The sequence below is a fragment of the Salvelinus alpinus genome, chromosome 28 (assembly GCF_045679555.1).
Source record: "Salvelinus alpinus chromosome 28, SLU_Salpinus.1, whole genome shotgun sequence".
Lineage (NCBI taxonomy): Eukaryota > Metazoa > Chordata > Actinopteri > Salmoniformes > Salmonidae > Salvelinus > Salvelinus alpinus.
Genome location: NC_092113.1, coordinates 1,410,863 through 1,425,011, shown reverse-complemented (window position 1 = coordinate 1,425,011; position 14,149 = coordinate 1,410,863). Strand labels below are relative to the sequence as shown.

At 42.2% G+C, this 14,149-nt stretch overlaps 1 protein-coding gene across 1 annotated transcript in view; it reads right to left on the bottom strand.

Annotated features, from left to right (window-relative positions):
- Nucleotides 1–8,502: 8,502 nt before the first annotated feature.
- Nucleotides 8,503–14,149, bottom strand: part of LOC139556919 (MAP kinase-activated protein kinase 2-like) — a 30,947-nt gene continuing 25,300 nt past the window's right edge. The window contains exons 8-10 of the mRNA XM_071371052.1: nucleotides 13,094–13,179; nucleotides 10,253–10,333; nucleotides 8,503–10,022 (exon numbers count right to left, since the gene is read on the bottom strand). Coding sequence (XP_071227153.1) covers nucleotides 9,879–10,022; nucleotides 10,253–10,333; nucleotides 13,094–13,179 — 311 coding nt within the window. The 3' untranslated portion in view covers nucleotides 8,503–9,878. The remainder of the gene's footprint in view (nucleotides 10,023–10,252; nucleotides 10,334–13,093; nucleotides 13,180–14,149) is intronic.

Here is a 14,149-nt window from a genome sequence, read left to right as displayed (position 1 = left end):
CAGAGTAGGTAGATGTACTAAACTACCAGCGAGGCTACAGGTCTATGTGCTAGAGTGAGTCAGAGGTAAAGTCTGGTATTGTAAGTGAAACTAGACCACCTACCTTTGACTCTACAGCAGTATTAAAAAGACTATGTTCTTGTAAGCTCTAGTTAAGAGGGGGATGTAACATATGGAGTTTAACAGACAATCAGTATCACTCGAAGTTGAGGGTCAAGGGATATGTAAACGAGCGGTCTGGCAGTTTGAAGTGTGCCAGTGTGCACAGTGTTAATTCATGAAGTTGAGTCTGTGACAGTAGGAGTGAAGTTTTTGGAAAAAGTGGACCCACCCTTGCCTTTTGGCTGATCCATTTGTGGTTTCAGGGAGAGTGAAACAGAGTTAGGTGCTGTGGAATCGGTGAGGGTAACCAGAAGTGGTCCTGTGATAACTGTTTTTGTTTCTGCTGGTCAAGGTACTCCGCGTTAATCGAATGGGGGGCAAGAAAAGGGTGCCATTGAAAGGAGTGATTACTGGGGTAGCAGTAAATGTAAAAGTTGACCAACTGAAGGGGAAGATTCCCAGTGTTTGTGATGCTCGTCATTTGGTGTGACCCAGACAGGGTGGCGTAATTGGTCAAACAGAAGAGTCATTGCCTTTTCTTTTGAGTTTTGATGTTGAGTCTCTGCCCGACAAAGTGATGTTAGGATATATAAGTTATCCTGTATGAGCTTTTGTGCCGAATGCATTACGTTGTTACAGGTGTCAAGCTTATGGGAATGTGGCAGCAGTGTGTAGGAGGGAGGTTGCTAGGTGTGAGAAGTACGCAGAAGGGCATGAGACAAGGGAGTGTGCAGCATTCTCTTACAATAAGTGCCATGGGATCTTTAGTGACCACAGAGAGTCAGGACACCCATTTAACATCCCATCCAAAAGACGGCACCCTACACAGGGCAATGTCCCCAATCACTGCCCTGGGGCATTGGGATATTTTTTTAGGCCAGAGGAAAGAGTGCCTCCTACTGGCCCTCCAACACCACTTCCAGCAGCATCTGGTCTCCTATCCAGTGACTGACCAGGACTAGAACAGTCTCCATATACATTACACGTGGTTGATGACTGCTACTAGCCAATGTTCATTGGTGTTCATTTGAGTAAACAAACATTTCCCTTTGAAAATGTGTGCTAAAATGTTAACCCCCCAGCTGAATGATTTGTCCAGTGGACAAAGAAAATGTCACTGCCCCACTGATTTTTACAAAAATTATAGTTGTCTTTGCATGGATGTGTTTCTTGAACGAATACAAGATCTGCATTGCAGTCCTTACAAAACCAAAAAAAAGCTTTCCTCTTCAACAGGTTTCTTATCCCCCTGGCATTGATTGACATAAACTTCAAGTTCATATATACAAAATAGAAAGGAAAATCCTAAAGGTGCTTCATAAATGTAGAAACAGAAGTCTTAACTTGTAAACCATAACACCACAATTCAGAACTATAATGCTCAGTTTGTTGTGGGTGAAGGGGCTACCTTGTAAGCCTACCGGCGGAGGAAATCACCCCGGTTTAAATAATTTTTTCCATAGGCGAAAAAGGCTCTGATTCCCCTGTAGAATCCACCCTTTACTTGATTTTGGGTCCGTTGGACGAGAGGCCCCAACTTTGCATTTGCAGCCTTGTCTGCTGTAGTCAGGTCTTCACCAAATCTCATTTTAGAAAGGCGATTTCCTTTGCTTTTTTTCTAAACTGCATCTCTTGTTGTGCGGAAAAGGAACTGGATGAGGATCGAGCTGTCGTGCTCTAGATGGCATGGTAGAATTAACAATGGAGACTCAAGTACTATTACTTTAAGCTTTATAACTGAAGCATGGTAAGAATTAACACTCTTCCTCTTCTTCTATGAGGTTTAATGGCAGTTGGCATCCAATACATTTTGCATTACCGCCACCTATTAGACTGGTGCTGGAAAAAAAGATAAAATAAATACACTAATGTAGCATCTAACACGACACATCTAACACTCCCTCTGTACTGGTACAGATCTAAACTCAACAAAAAAAGAAACGTCCCTTTTTCAGGACCCTGTCTTTCAAAGATAATTAGTAAAAATCCAAATAACTTCACAGATCTTCATTGAAAAGGGTTTTTAAACACTGTTTCCCATGCTTGTTCAATGAACCGTAAACAATTAATGAACATGCACCTGTTGAACGGTCGTTAAGACACTAACAGCTTACAGACGGTTGGCAATTAAGGTCACAGTTATGAAAACTTAGGACACTAAAGAGGCCTTTCTACTCACTCTGAAAAACACCAAAATAAAGATGCCCATGGTCCCTGCTCATCTGTGTGAACGTGCCTTAGGAATGCTGCAAGGAGGCATGAGGACTACAGATGTGGCCAGGGCAATAAATTGCAATGTCCGTACCGTGAGACGCCTAAGACAGCGATACAGGGAGACAGGATGGACAGCTGATCGTCCTCGCAGAGGCAGACCATGTGTAACAACACCTGCACAGGATCGGTACATCCGAACATCACACCTGTGGGACAGGTACAGGATGGCAACAACAACTGCCCTCACCAGGCAGGTCCTCACCAGACATCACCGGCAACAACATCGCCTATGGACACAAACCCACCGTCGCTGGACCAGACAGGACTGGCAAAAAGTGCTCTTCACTGATGAGTTGCGGTTTTGTCTCACCAGGGGTGATGGTCGGATTCGCGTTTATCTTCAAAGGAATGAGCGTTACACCGAGGCCTGTACTCTGGAGCGGGATCGATTTGGAGGTTGAGGGTCCGTCATGGTCTGGGGCGGTGTGTCACAGCATCATCGGACTGAGCTTGTTGTCATTGCAGGCAATCTCCACCCGGCACAGCCAGAAGAGGACTGGCCACCCCTCATAGCCTGGTTCCTCTCTAGGTTTCTCCCTAGGTTTTGGCATTTCTAGGGAGTTTTTCCTAGCCACCGTGCTTCTACACCTGCATTGCTTGCTGTTTGGGCTTTTAGGCTGGGTTTCTGTACAGCACTTTGAGAAATCAGCTGATGTAAGAAGGGCTATATAAATAAATTTGATTTGTGCGTTACAGGGAAGACATCCTCCTCCCTCATGTGGTACCCTTCCTGCAGGCTCATCCTGACATGACCCTCCAGCATGACAATGTCACCAGCCATTTTGCTTGGATCGATTTGGAGGTGGATGGTCCGTCATGGTCTGGGGCGGTGTCTCACAGCATCATCGGACTGAGCTTGTTGTCATTGCAGGCAATCTCAATGCTGTGCGTTACAGGGAAGACTTACTGCAAGACAGGAATGTCAGCGTTCTGCCATGGCCAGCGAAGAGCCCGAATCTCAATCCTATTGAGCACGTTTGGGACCTGTTGGATCGGAGGGTGAGGGCTAGGGCCATTCCCCCAAGAAATGTCCGGGAACTTGCAGGTGCCTTGGTGGAAGAATGGGGTAACATCTCACAGCAAGAACTGGCAAATCTGGAGCAGTCCATGAGGAGATGCACTTGATTTTGACCCCCCTTTGTTCAGACACATTATTCAATTTTTGTTAGTCACATGTCTGTGGAACTTGTTCAGTGTTTGTCTCAGTTGATGAATCTTGTTATGTTCATACAAATATTTACACGTTAAGTTCGATGAAAATAAACGCAGTTGACAGTGAGAGGACGTTCCTTCTTTTGCTGAGTTTATATGCATACAGAGTGTGTGACCTTTTGTTTTCATATCTTACAGTTTATTCGTCATTTGTCAGCACCTCTACACTAAATAGGTTTCTCTGGGTGTGCGCCAGCTCATGCTTTTTATTAGACAATAATCCAGCTGATTGTAACATCTCTGAGACATATACTGTAACCTACATCGGTGTAAAAATCACAAAAAATCTCAAAGAGTATGAATGATCTTAATTTGAATCCTGTAACTGAATTGATAAAAAAAAAATCCTCATGGTTAGGGAAGGGGCTTTAAGCCAAAGCTGAGGGGCTATCTCGTGCATTCAATCTTTTTTCATCTGTTGACATTCCCAAATCCACTTGCTGTACCTTAGATAGGCTATTGTACAACTTCACATACGAAAAAGAGATGTTATCACCAACATGGTTTGTGATGGCGGTCTAAATGTCTTAGACTTCACTCTCTTTTTATCAAAAATCAAAAGTCAACCGGGTTAAAAGGTACTCCGTTTAAAACAAAATTTTTGGAAAATTGTACCTCAGTTTGTTCTTAAGAATTTAGGGGGTTTCATTTTTTACGACAATGTGTTACATAAGACCGAATCCAGGTGGTGAGTCACATAAATCGTACCATACACCCTTTGCCTGCACCCCTTTCCTGAAAGCCTTCAGGTAGAAACATCATGGCATAGCCCATTGCTGATCTAAAGCAAATGATATGGCACAACAGAGAGGGGGAAACAAGGAAGGATCGTACCCTTTTTTCCCCTTCAATTTTTGCCTAACATGACATACCCAAATCTAACTGCCTGTAGCTCAGGACCTAAAGCAAGGATATGCATATTCTTGATACCATTTGAACGGAAACACTTTGGAAGTGTGTGTAAATGTGAAATTAATGTAGGAGAATATAACACATTCGATTTGGTAAAAAATAATACAAAGAAAAACATTTTCTCTATAAAAAAATAACATCTTTGAAATGCAAGAGAAAGGCCATTATATCACTTAGGAGTCCAAGCACAATTTATATTATGGCCACTAGATGGCAGCATATGTGCAACGTTTTAGACTGATCCAATGAACCATTGCATTACTGTTCAAAATATTGTATCAAGTCTGCCAAAATGTACCAAATTGGTCAATTGATACATTTTCAAGTACATAACTATAGAGAACATACAAAAATGATAAGGTAATACAACATTTAAGTTTACACACTCCCAGGAATGTTATAAATGATGGATAATTAGCTTCCCTACATAAAATATTAACCTTCACACATCTAGATGGGGGTGGGCTGGCCAGACATAGCAGGGGTTCAAACTGTAGAACCCATTTTTTAAATAAAACAATTATTTAACCAGGTAGGCTAGTTGAGAGCAAGTTCTCATTTACAACTGCAACCTGGCCAAGATAAAGCAAAGCAGTTCGACACATACCACAACACAGAGTTACACATGGAATAAACAAACATACAGTCAATAATACAGTAGAAAAAGTCTATATACAGTGTGTGCAAATGAGGTAAGATAAGGGAGGTAAGGCAATAAATAGGCCATGGTGGCGAAGTAATTACAATATACCAATTAAACACTGGAGTGATTGATGTGCAGAAGATGAATGTGCAAGTAGATACTGGGGAGAAAAGGAGCAAGATAAATAAATAAATACAGTAAGGGGATGAGGTAGTTGGATGGGCTATTTACAGATGGGCTATGTACAAGTGCAGTGATCTGAGTTCCTACATTTGAAAATAAAAATTTGATCAAACAAAACTATGCTACATTTTATCTCTGGGACCCTCAGGATGACAAATCAGAGCAAGATTACTGAATGTAAGTACATTATTTACCTTCAGAGGTGAATGTATCAAACTAGTTGCCGTGATACGTTTTTTTGTTGTTGTGCACTCTCCTCAAACAATAGCATGGTATTTTGTGACTGTAATAGCTACTGTAAATTGCACAGTGCAGTTAGCTTAAATTCTTGTTAATATTTCTGCCCATATAAGACATGTCTATGTCCTGGGAAATGTTCTTGTTACTTACAACGTCGTGCTAATCACATTAGCACACGTTAGCTCAACCATCAGGCAGGGGACAGACAGACAGACACGCACACCGATTCCATAAATGTTAAAGACTAGATGGCATCGCCGCCAACACACAGATGGGATTTATATTGACATGGCTGGGTGTGATATGATGTATTACATGGTTGTGGAACGTTTTTTTGTTGTAATGAGAGAGTGGTTGGGCTGCAGCTGGGGAGGGAGAGAGGTAAGAGAGCTATTTACACCATGCTAAAAAAAACTCTAAAACCCCTCTCCAGTTCAGTCTGAAAGAGACACTGCAAAAGAGACTGGGGAGGAGGGACTGCCTCTAAATAACAGGCTGGTAGGTTACTGTATTTGAATGCATGTTTATTTCCATTCATGAAATTATGTATTTCAATGAAAGTGATTGTTTGTGGATAAACATACTTGGAGAGTTTGAATTTTCATTGAGCCAATGAAAGGCTTTCAGAATGTGAGTAATGGGCAACCTTCAAGCGTGATCAAATCTTGATTTTACAGTCCTGTCTCAGGTAATTTGTTATTTACAAGTGAATACCACTATGTATTAAGTACCAACAGATACTTTCCAGACTACATTTCAAAACAATTGGTTTCAACACAATTGCTAAGTATTTGGTGGAAAACAAGGGTGTTAATTTCAATCAATAACAAAGAAAAAAAATATTATTGGATGAAGTGCTTTTCCTTCACTCCGCAGTCCAACTCATACCAAACCATCTCAATTGGGTTGAGGTCGGGTGATTGTGGAGGCCAGGTCATCTGATGCAGCGCTCCATCATTCTCCTTGGTCAAATAGCCCTTACACAGCCTGGAGGTGTGTTTTGGGTCATTGTCCTGTTGAAAAACAAATGATAGTTCCACTAATTGTGAACCAGATGGGATGGCAAACCGCTGCAGAATGCTGTGGTAGCCATGCTGGTTAAGTGTGCCTTGAATTCTAAATTAATCTAAGACAGTGTCACCAGCAAAGCACCCCCACACCTCCTCCTCCATGCTTCACGGTGGGAACCACACATGCGGAGATCATCCGTTCACCTACTCTGCGTCTCACAAAGGCACGGCGGTTGGAATCAAAAATCTTACATTTGGACTCAACAGACCAAAGGACAGGTTTCCACCGATTGAATGTCCATTGGTCATGTTTCTTTGCCCAAGCAAGTCTCTTCTTCTTATTGATGTCCTTTAGCAGAGGTTTCTTTTTAGCAAATCGAACATGAAGGCCTGATTAACGCAGTCGCCTCTGAACAGTTGATGTTGAGATGTGTCTGTTACTTGAACTCTGTGAAGCATTTATTTAGGCTGAGGTGCAGTTAATTGCGGCGCAACTTCACTATTATTCCACAATGTAGAAAGTAGTAAAAATAAAGAGAGACACTTGAATGAGTAGGTGTGTCCAAACTTTTGACTGGCACTCTAGGTCCTGGATGGCAGGTCAGATGCCGAGCAGTTGCCATACCAGGTGGTGATGCAACCAGTCAGGATGCTCTCGATGGTGCAGCTGTATAACTTTTGAGGATCTGGGGACCCACGGCAAATCTTTTCAGTCTCCTGAGGGGGAAAAGGCATTGACGCGCTCTCTTCAAGACTTTCTTGGTGTGTTTGGACTATGATAGTCTGTTGGTGATGTGGACAGCAAGGAACTTGAAACTCTGGACCCGCTCCACCACAGCCGGTCGATGTAAATGGGGGCGTGTTCGGCCCTCCTTTTTCTGTAGTCCACGATCATCTCCTTTGTCTTGCTCACGCTGAGAGGTTGTTGTCCTGGCGTCTCTGACCTCCCCCCTATAGGCTGTTGTGTAGTCAGCAAACTTAGTGATGGTTTTGGAGCCGTGCTTGGCCACGCAGTCATGGGTGAACAGGGAGTACAGGAGGGGACTAAGCACGCACCCTTGAGGGGACCCCGTATTGAGGATTAGCATGGCAGATGTGATGTTGCCTACCCTAACTACCTGGGGGCGGCCCGTCAGGAGGTCCAGGATCAAGTTGCAGAGAGAGGTGTTTAGTCCCAGGGTCCTTAGCTAAGTGATGAGCTTTGTAGGCACTATGGTGTTGAACACTGAGCTGTAGTCAATGAACAGCATTCTCACGTGTTATTTTTGTTAATTTGGGAAATGGCAGTATGGAGTGTGATTGAGATTGCGTCATCTGTGGATCTGTTGGGGCGGTATGCGAATTGGAGTGGGTCGAGAGTTTCCAGGATGATGGTGTTATGAGCCATGACCAGCCTTTCAAAGCAGTTCATTGCTACTGATGTGAGTGCTACAGGGGAAGGAGTCATTTAGGCAGGTTGCCTTCGCTTTCTTGGGCTTTCTTGCTTGAAACATGTTGGTATTACAGACTCAGTCAGGGAGAGCTGGCCCTAGCCTTTTGGGGGCCCTAAGTGAAGTTTTGTTGGGGAGCCAACAAGCAAAACATTTTAGCTGTGCCACTCTTGACAGCTTTGAGAAAATAATTAAGTTTTAGATTTTAATTTCCTGCAATTCTACACATTTTGCCATAGGGCGTAAAGATTATTTTTGCAATTTTAAAGCAAATTTCATGCAATTATATTTTTACTCCCACTTTGTAACACAACAAATGTGGAAGAATGCTAGGGTTGTGAATGCTTTCTGAAGGCACTGTATCAGAGGTTGTCTTTCCATCTCCATGACAGCAGAGGGTGGTACAGGGCTGCACAAACAGGATAATGTCCCGCATTGCCACAGTTTGACATCAAGGCTACTTTAGGATTCTGGCACAACACCACCAGTCAACACATTTGAGCGGATAAGGGATTTTATACAAGTTTTAATCCAAAAGACAGCCAGTGCTACATGTAATATGTGTACTGCCATACCCCCATGCCATACCCCCATGCATTACAATGGTGCCCTTACGCTCAGTGTTGCCCATCACCAAACACAGCAGAAACCCTTAACATTATTGCTGCTGCTTGGAAACTAATAGTGACACTTGTGTTGTATAGTTCATTAGTGGGAATTCACTGAAAATATATTTAAACAAGTGCAATCATCATTGAACTGTTACTTTCATCAGGATAATTGTAAAGTGGGCTACAACATCTGTGGGGATTTTGTGATCATGATTTGATAACACAATGTACATTTGCTACTGCCGAAGTGGCTTGAATATTCCCCCACTGTCATCACATTGGGAAAAATCTGAATTTGAGATTAGTGCACAGAACTTGAACTTGTGTCGATCGTGCATAACCTCAATGGGAGATGAAAAGTTAGGCTATGTGCACAAATATCAAGTACGGATTTTTCCTAATGTCCTCAAGGCACACAGTCTTCCTAAACAGTCAGTCCACTCTAAAAAGATGGTGACTATAACTTTGGCTACAGGTGCGTTGGCTAAGAAATCAAACCCAACCAACCATGAAAACACATTCAACTGCAGTCATACAATTCAGAAGTCCAATCAAAACAAAAGCAAAGAGTTCAGGGCAACAACACCCCCACACAACAAATAGAAAATGGATATTGTTGGTGTGAGGTGTGAATAAGTATATACAATGAATGACAACTAAAGGAAGAAGAAACTAAAGGACATTCAATTATACATAAAGAAAAATGATGCTTCCTCCATTGTGTAGAGTTAAGCAGTGCATAGCAGAAAAAGATTATGGATCCACAGTATAACTGGAAGAGCATTCAATGTTTTCATGGTCTCCCAGCTACCCATGGCAGTATCATCTGAAGACCCACAGATAAAGTTAGAAAAACATGTGGCCAATACTGAGGGGAATCAACAATGATAAAACACAGAACAGAGCTGTGTCAGATACTGGATTAGTTACAGTGCAGTCAGTCAGCGTGCATAGTGATCAGCAACAACGACAGAAATACCCAGTACATCACCGAGACGTGACGATAAACATCAGATCTCTACGTGGACAAAAAAGCAAATTAACAAAATGGTTCTTTACCTTGAATAGCAAGGTGGGGAAAAAAACATTAAAATGGGTTAAAACGATGAGAATAAAACAGCTACAAAGGAAGTTAAAAACACTGGAAATGTAATATTTCTGGAGATTCAGACTTTCACCCCTTAATAATCCCTGTTTGCCCTATCAGCTCTATCAGCCTATCAGCATGGAAGGGCGTGTGTGTGGTGTAAGTTATTTTGTTTCACAGGCCCGGTGGTTCAGCGGCTGCATTGTTTGCTTTCTTCCTTCTCTTAATCAGCAGCGGATTGGTCGAATCCTCGATGGTCTTGATTTTGATTTGCTCGTAGTCCACTCTCATGGTTGCCAGGGCACTTGTCATTTCCTCCTAGTAACAAAAATCACACAGAAACAATTATAAATAATGTGTAAAGGACCAAGAAAATCCAAAGGAGCAAATGCGCAATTGTGTAGATAGAAGCAGACCAAAACACTGTACTTTGTACAGTCTATAGTAGGATATTGTTGTTTTTGTGCTCAATCTGCATGCTAGAGGTGTGTGGATCCAAGTTAGATGCAGAGAGAATGCATTCACAGCACTGCAGTGCCAGTGCTCACCTTGACCTCCTCCCAGACGTCCTTTTCCTCTTGCAGCACACGACTGGTGTGGAGAGGGGTCTGAGGGACCTCCATAGACTGCTGTAGGGAGACCAGCTTAGGTTAGCGCATTGCTTTGGGAAAAAAACATTGTGTCCAATCAAGGAACATGAATATAGGATCAAATTGGAAATGTGAAAAATATTCAGCAACTCTAGGGAGGTCAATTATTACAAAAAAAACATTGTTGCAAAAGATGAGCCCGGTCTCATACCGTATGTGGTTTTATGGTTGCCAAGTTAACATTACTGTGAGGCCAGTTTCTTTGGTATTACAAAGAAGCGAAACAGAGAGGAGTTAGCTTAAGCACAAACAGACTGGACCACCAGGCAAGAAAAGGATGTGAGCGCAACAACAGAATACGCTACGACAGCAAATGTGTCGTGTTGACATCACACGGCCAGTTTAGTTTGGTTGACCGAGGAATGTGATTGTCATTAGGACTTCATGCGGTGGTACATATGATTAACTTCATCCGTGACGCTTGTATGTTTCTGTAATTGTAATGTACAGTGGTGTAGGAATATTTTAAGATAATACACAACAGAGAGGACTAGAGGTCAATAGGAAATGAACGATCAATGGAAATAGTTGATTTTCAATTCAACATCTGGTTAGAATCTGTGTAGGGGTTTCAGTCCTGGATTCATGTGGCAAGATCTCATTGGTCTGAATCGTCTATACATTGAGCCTGAAACAGGATACTTGTTTTTTGGCCATTGGCCCAATTTTACTGCAAGGAATTCTAATTGGTCAATCAAAGGCTAGGGTTAGGGGTTATAAATTACCTCCTGTGTCTTTGTTCTGTGGAGAATCATTGAGGACAGGGAAGAATGAACATCGACCATCTACTTCCCAGCATAACATATATGATTTCTTCTCTTTGAATAAACCTATTTTTCTCCCCCTGATTTGCTTTGGGGGCTGTGTTATTGAAGAATAACATCATGTGCTAACATTTACATTTACATTTAAGTCATTTAGCAGACGCTCTTATCCAGAGCGACTTACAAGTTGGTGCATTCACCTTATGATGTCCAGTGGAACAACCACTTTACAATAGTGCATCTAACTCTAAGGGGGGGGTTAGAAGGATTACTTTATCCTATCCTAGGTATTCCTTAAAGAGGTGGGGTTTCAGGTGTCTCCGGAAGGTGGTGGTTGACACACAGCTAACAGTGGGTATAGAAAGTCACCACCCCCTTTCAAAATGTTCACCTTTTGTTGCCTTACAGCCTGAAATTTAAAAACACAACATTTGAAGTATAACCAACCATCCCCCAGATCACAAATCAAGCTAATTGGCTTCTGTGGCCAATTGTAGTGACTTTGATTAGTTCAGAATAAAAGCAGTTGTTCATAGAGGACTCCACTGCTTAGTAGAGCAATTGAAAGCAAAGTATCCACTATAGGTAGAAAGGTACTTTCAAAACATCTACGAGATAAAGTTGTGGAAAGGCACAAGTCAGGGGATGGATATAAAAAAAAGTCAAAGGCTTTGTCTATCCCTCAGCGCACAGTTAAGACCATTATTAAGAAGTGGAAGGCGTATGGCACCACCCAGACCCTGCATAGATCACGCCGTCCCTCCAAAGCAAGGAGGAGACTGATCAGAGAGGCTAACAAGAAGCCAATGGCGACTTTGAATGAGATTCAGGCCTTTATGGAAAAGACTGGTCAAGTGTGCATATGACCACAATATCACAAGCGCTCCACAAATCTGGCCTCTATAGGAGGGTGGCAAGAAAAAAACCTTCCTCAAAAAAAAAAACACATCAAGTCTTGTTTGAGCTTTGCCAAAAAGCACATTGTAGGTTCTAAGGCCAAGTGGCAAAAGGTGCTGTGGTCAAAACCCATTAGATCTTTCCACCCAAAGAACCCCATGCCTACAGTAAAGCTTGGCGGTGGCAGCATCTTGTTGCGGGGGTGTTTCTCTTCAGCAAGGACTGGAGCACTTGTCAGAATAGAAGGGAAAATGGGCAGTGCAAAATACCGACAGATTCCTGAGGAAGACCTGCAGCCCTCCGCCAAGAAGTTGAAAATAGGAAGATGGTTCACGTTTCAACATGACAATGACCCAAAGCACACTGCCAAAGTAACAGTACAGTGGCTGAAGGACAAGAAGGTGAATGTCCTTGAGTGGCCTAGACAGAGCCCCGACCTAAATCCCATTGAAAACCTGTGGAATGACTCGAAGAGTGTAGTCCGTGAACGGTCACCATGCAATTTGTCTGAGTTTGAACAACTCTGCAAGGAAGAATGGGCAAATATTGCACAGTCTACGTGTACAAAGTAAGTAGAGACATATTCATAGAGACTTGTGGCTGTAATTCAAGCAAAAGGTGGTTCCAAGTATTAACTCAGGGGGGTGTTCACTTATCCAAATAAGGTATTTTACTGTTTTAATGTCAATACATTTTCCTGATTTTTTCCCACACCTGGATATTGTGAGATTTTGAAAGGGGGTGGTGACTTTCTATACCCACTGTATGTGTTATGTTTGATATTTGTCTGACTCATTGTTTCCCTCTGCTGCTGTCTTGGTTGGACCAGGTCTCTCTTGAAAAATAGGTGTGTATCTCAATGAGACTAACCTAGATAAATTAAGTTTAAATAAAAATGTAACGTGAAATTCCATTCAGAAAAAACTATTTATTGCGCTCTTCTGTTGTCTTCTTGTGGTCTAGTTGCATTGAAAGTCACTAGTGAATAATCAGTATGTATCTTCATAACAATCGACAACAATTGCTTCATGGTCATACTGCCTGGACTAGGGGGGTAACAGAAGGGTGCTGTGCTTACATTGATCCAGGGGTGGTTCATGAACTCTGTGATGCTCATCCTCTGGGTGGGCTCAGTCTTCAGTAAGTGGCGGATCAACTGTTTAGCTGGGAGAGAGAAAACACAGGAAAACAAAGTTTTAAGCAATTCACATAATTACCATCAAAGTCATGATATTCATTTTGAACCCAGTTTACATACACTTAGGTTGGAGTCATTAAAACTCGTTTTTCAACCACTCCACACATTTCTTGTTAACAAACTATAGTTTTGGCAAGTCGGTTAGGACATCTACTTTGTGCATGACACAAGTAATTTTCCCAGCAATTTTTTACAGACAGATTATATCACTTATAATTCACCGTATCACAATTGCAGTGGTTCAGAAGTTCACATACAGTGGGGCAAAAAAGTATTTAGTCAGCCACCAATTGTGCAAGTTCTCCCACTTAAAAAGATGAGAGAGGCCTGTAATTTTCATCATAGGTACACTTCAACTATGACAGACAAAATGAGAAAAAAAAATCCAGAAAATCACATTGTAGGATTTTTAATGATTTCATTTGCAAATTATGGTGGGAAATAAGTATTTGGTCACCTACAAACAAGCAAGATTTCTGGCTCTCACAGACCTGTAACTTCTTCTTTAAGAGGCTCCTCTGTCCTCCACTCGTTACCTGTATTAATGGCACCTGTTTGAACTTGTTATCAGTATAAAAGACACCTGTCCACAACCTCAAACAGTCACACTCCAAACTCCACTATGGCCAAGACCAAAGAGCTGTCAAAAGACACCAGAAACAAAATTGTAGACCTGCACCAGGCTGGGAAGACTGAATCTGCAATAGGTAAGCAGCTTGGTTTGAAGAAATCAACTGTGGGAGCAATTATTAGGAAATGGAAGACATACAAGACCACTGATAATCTCCCTCGATCTGGGGCTCCACGCAAGATCTCACCCCGTGGGGTCAAAATGATCACAAGAACGGTGAGCAAAAATCCCAGAACCACACGGGGGGACCTAGTGAATGACCTGCAGAGAGCTGGGACCAAAGTAACAAAGCCTACCATCAGTAA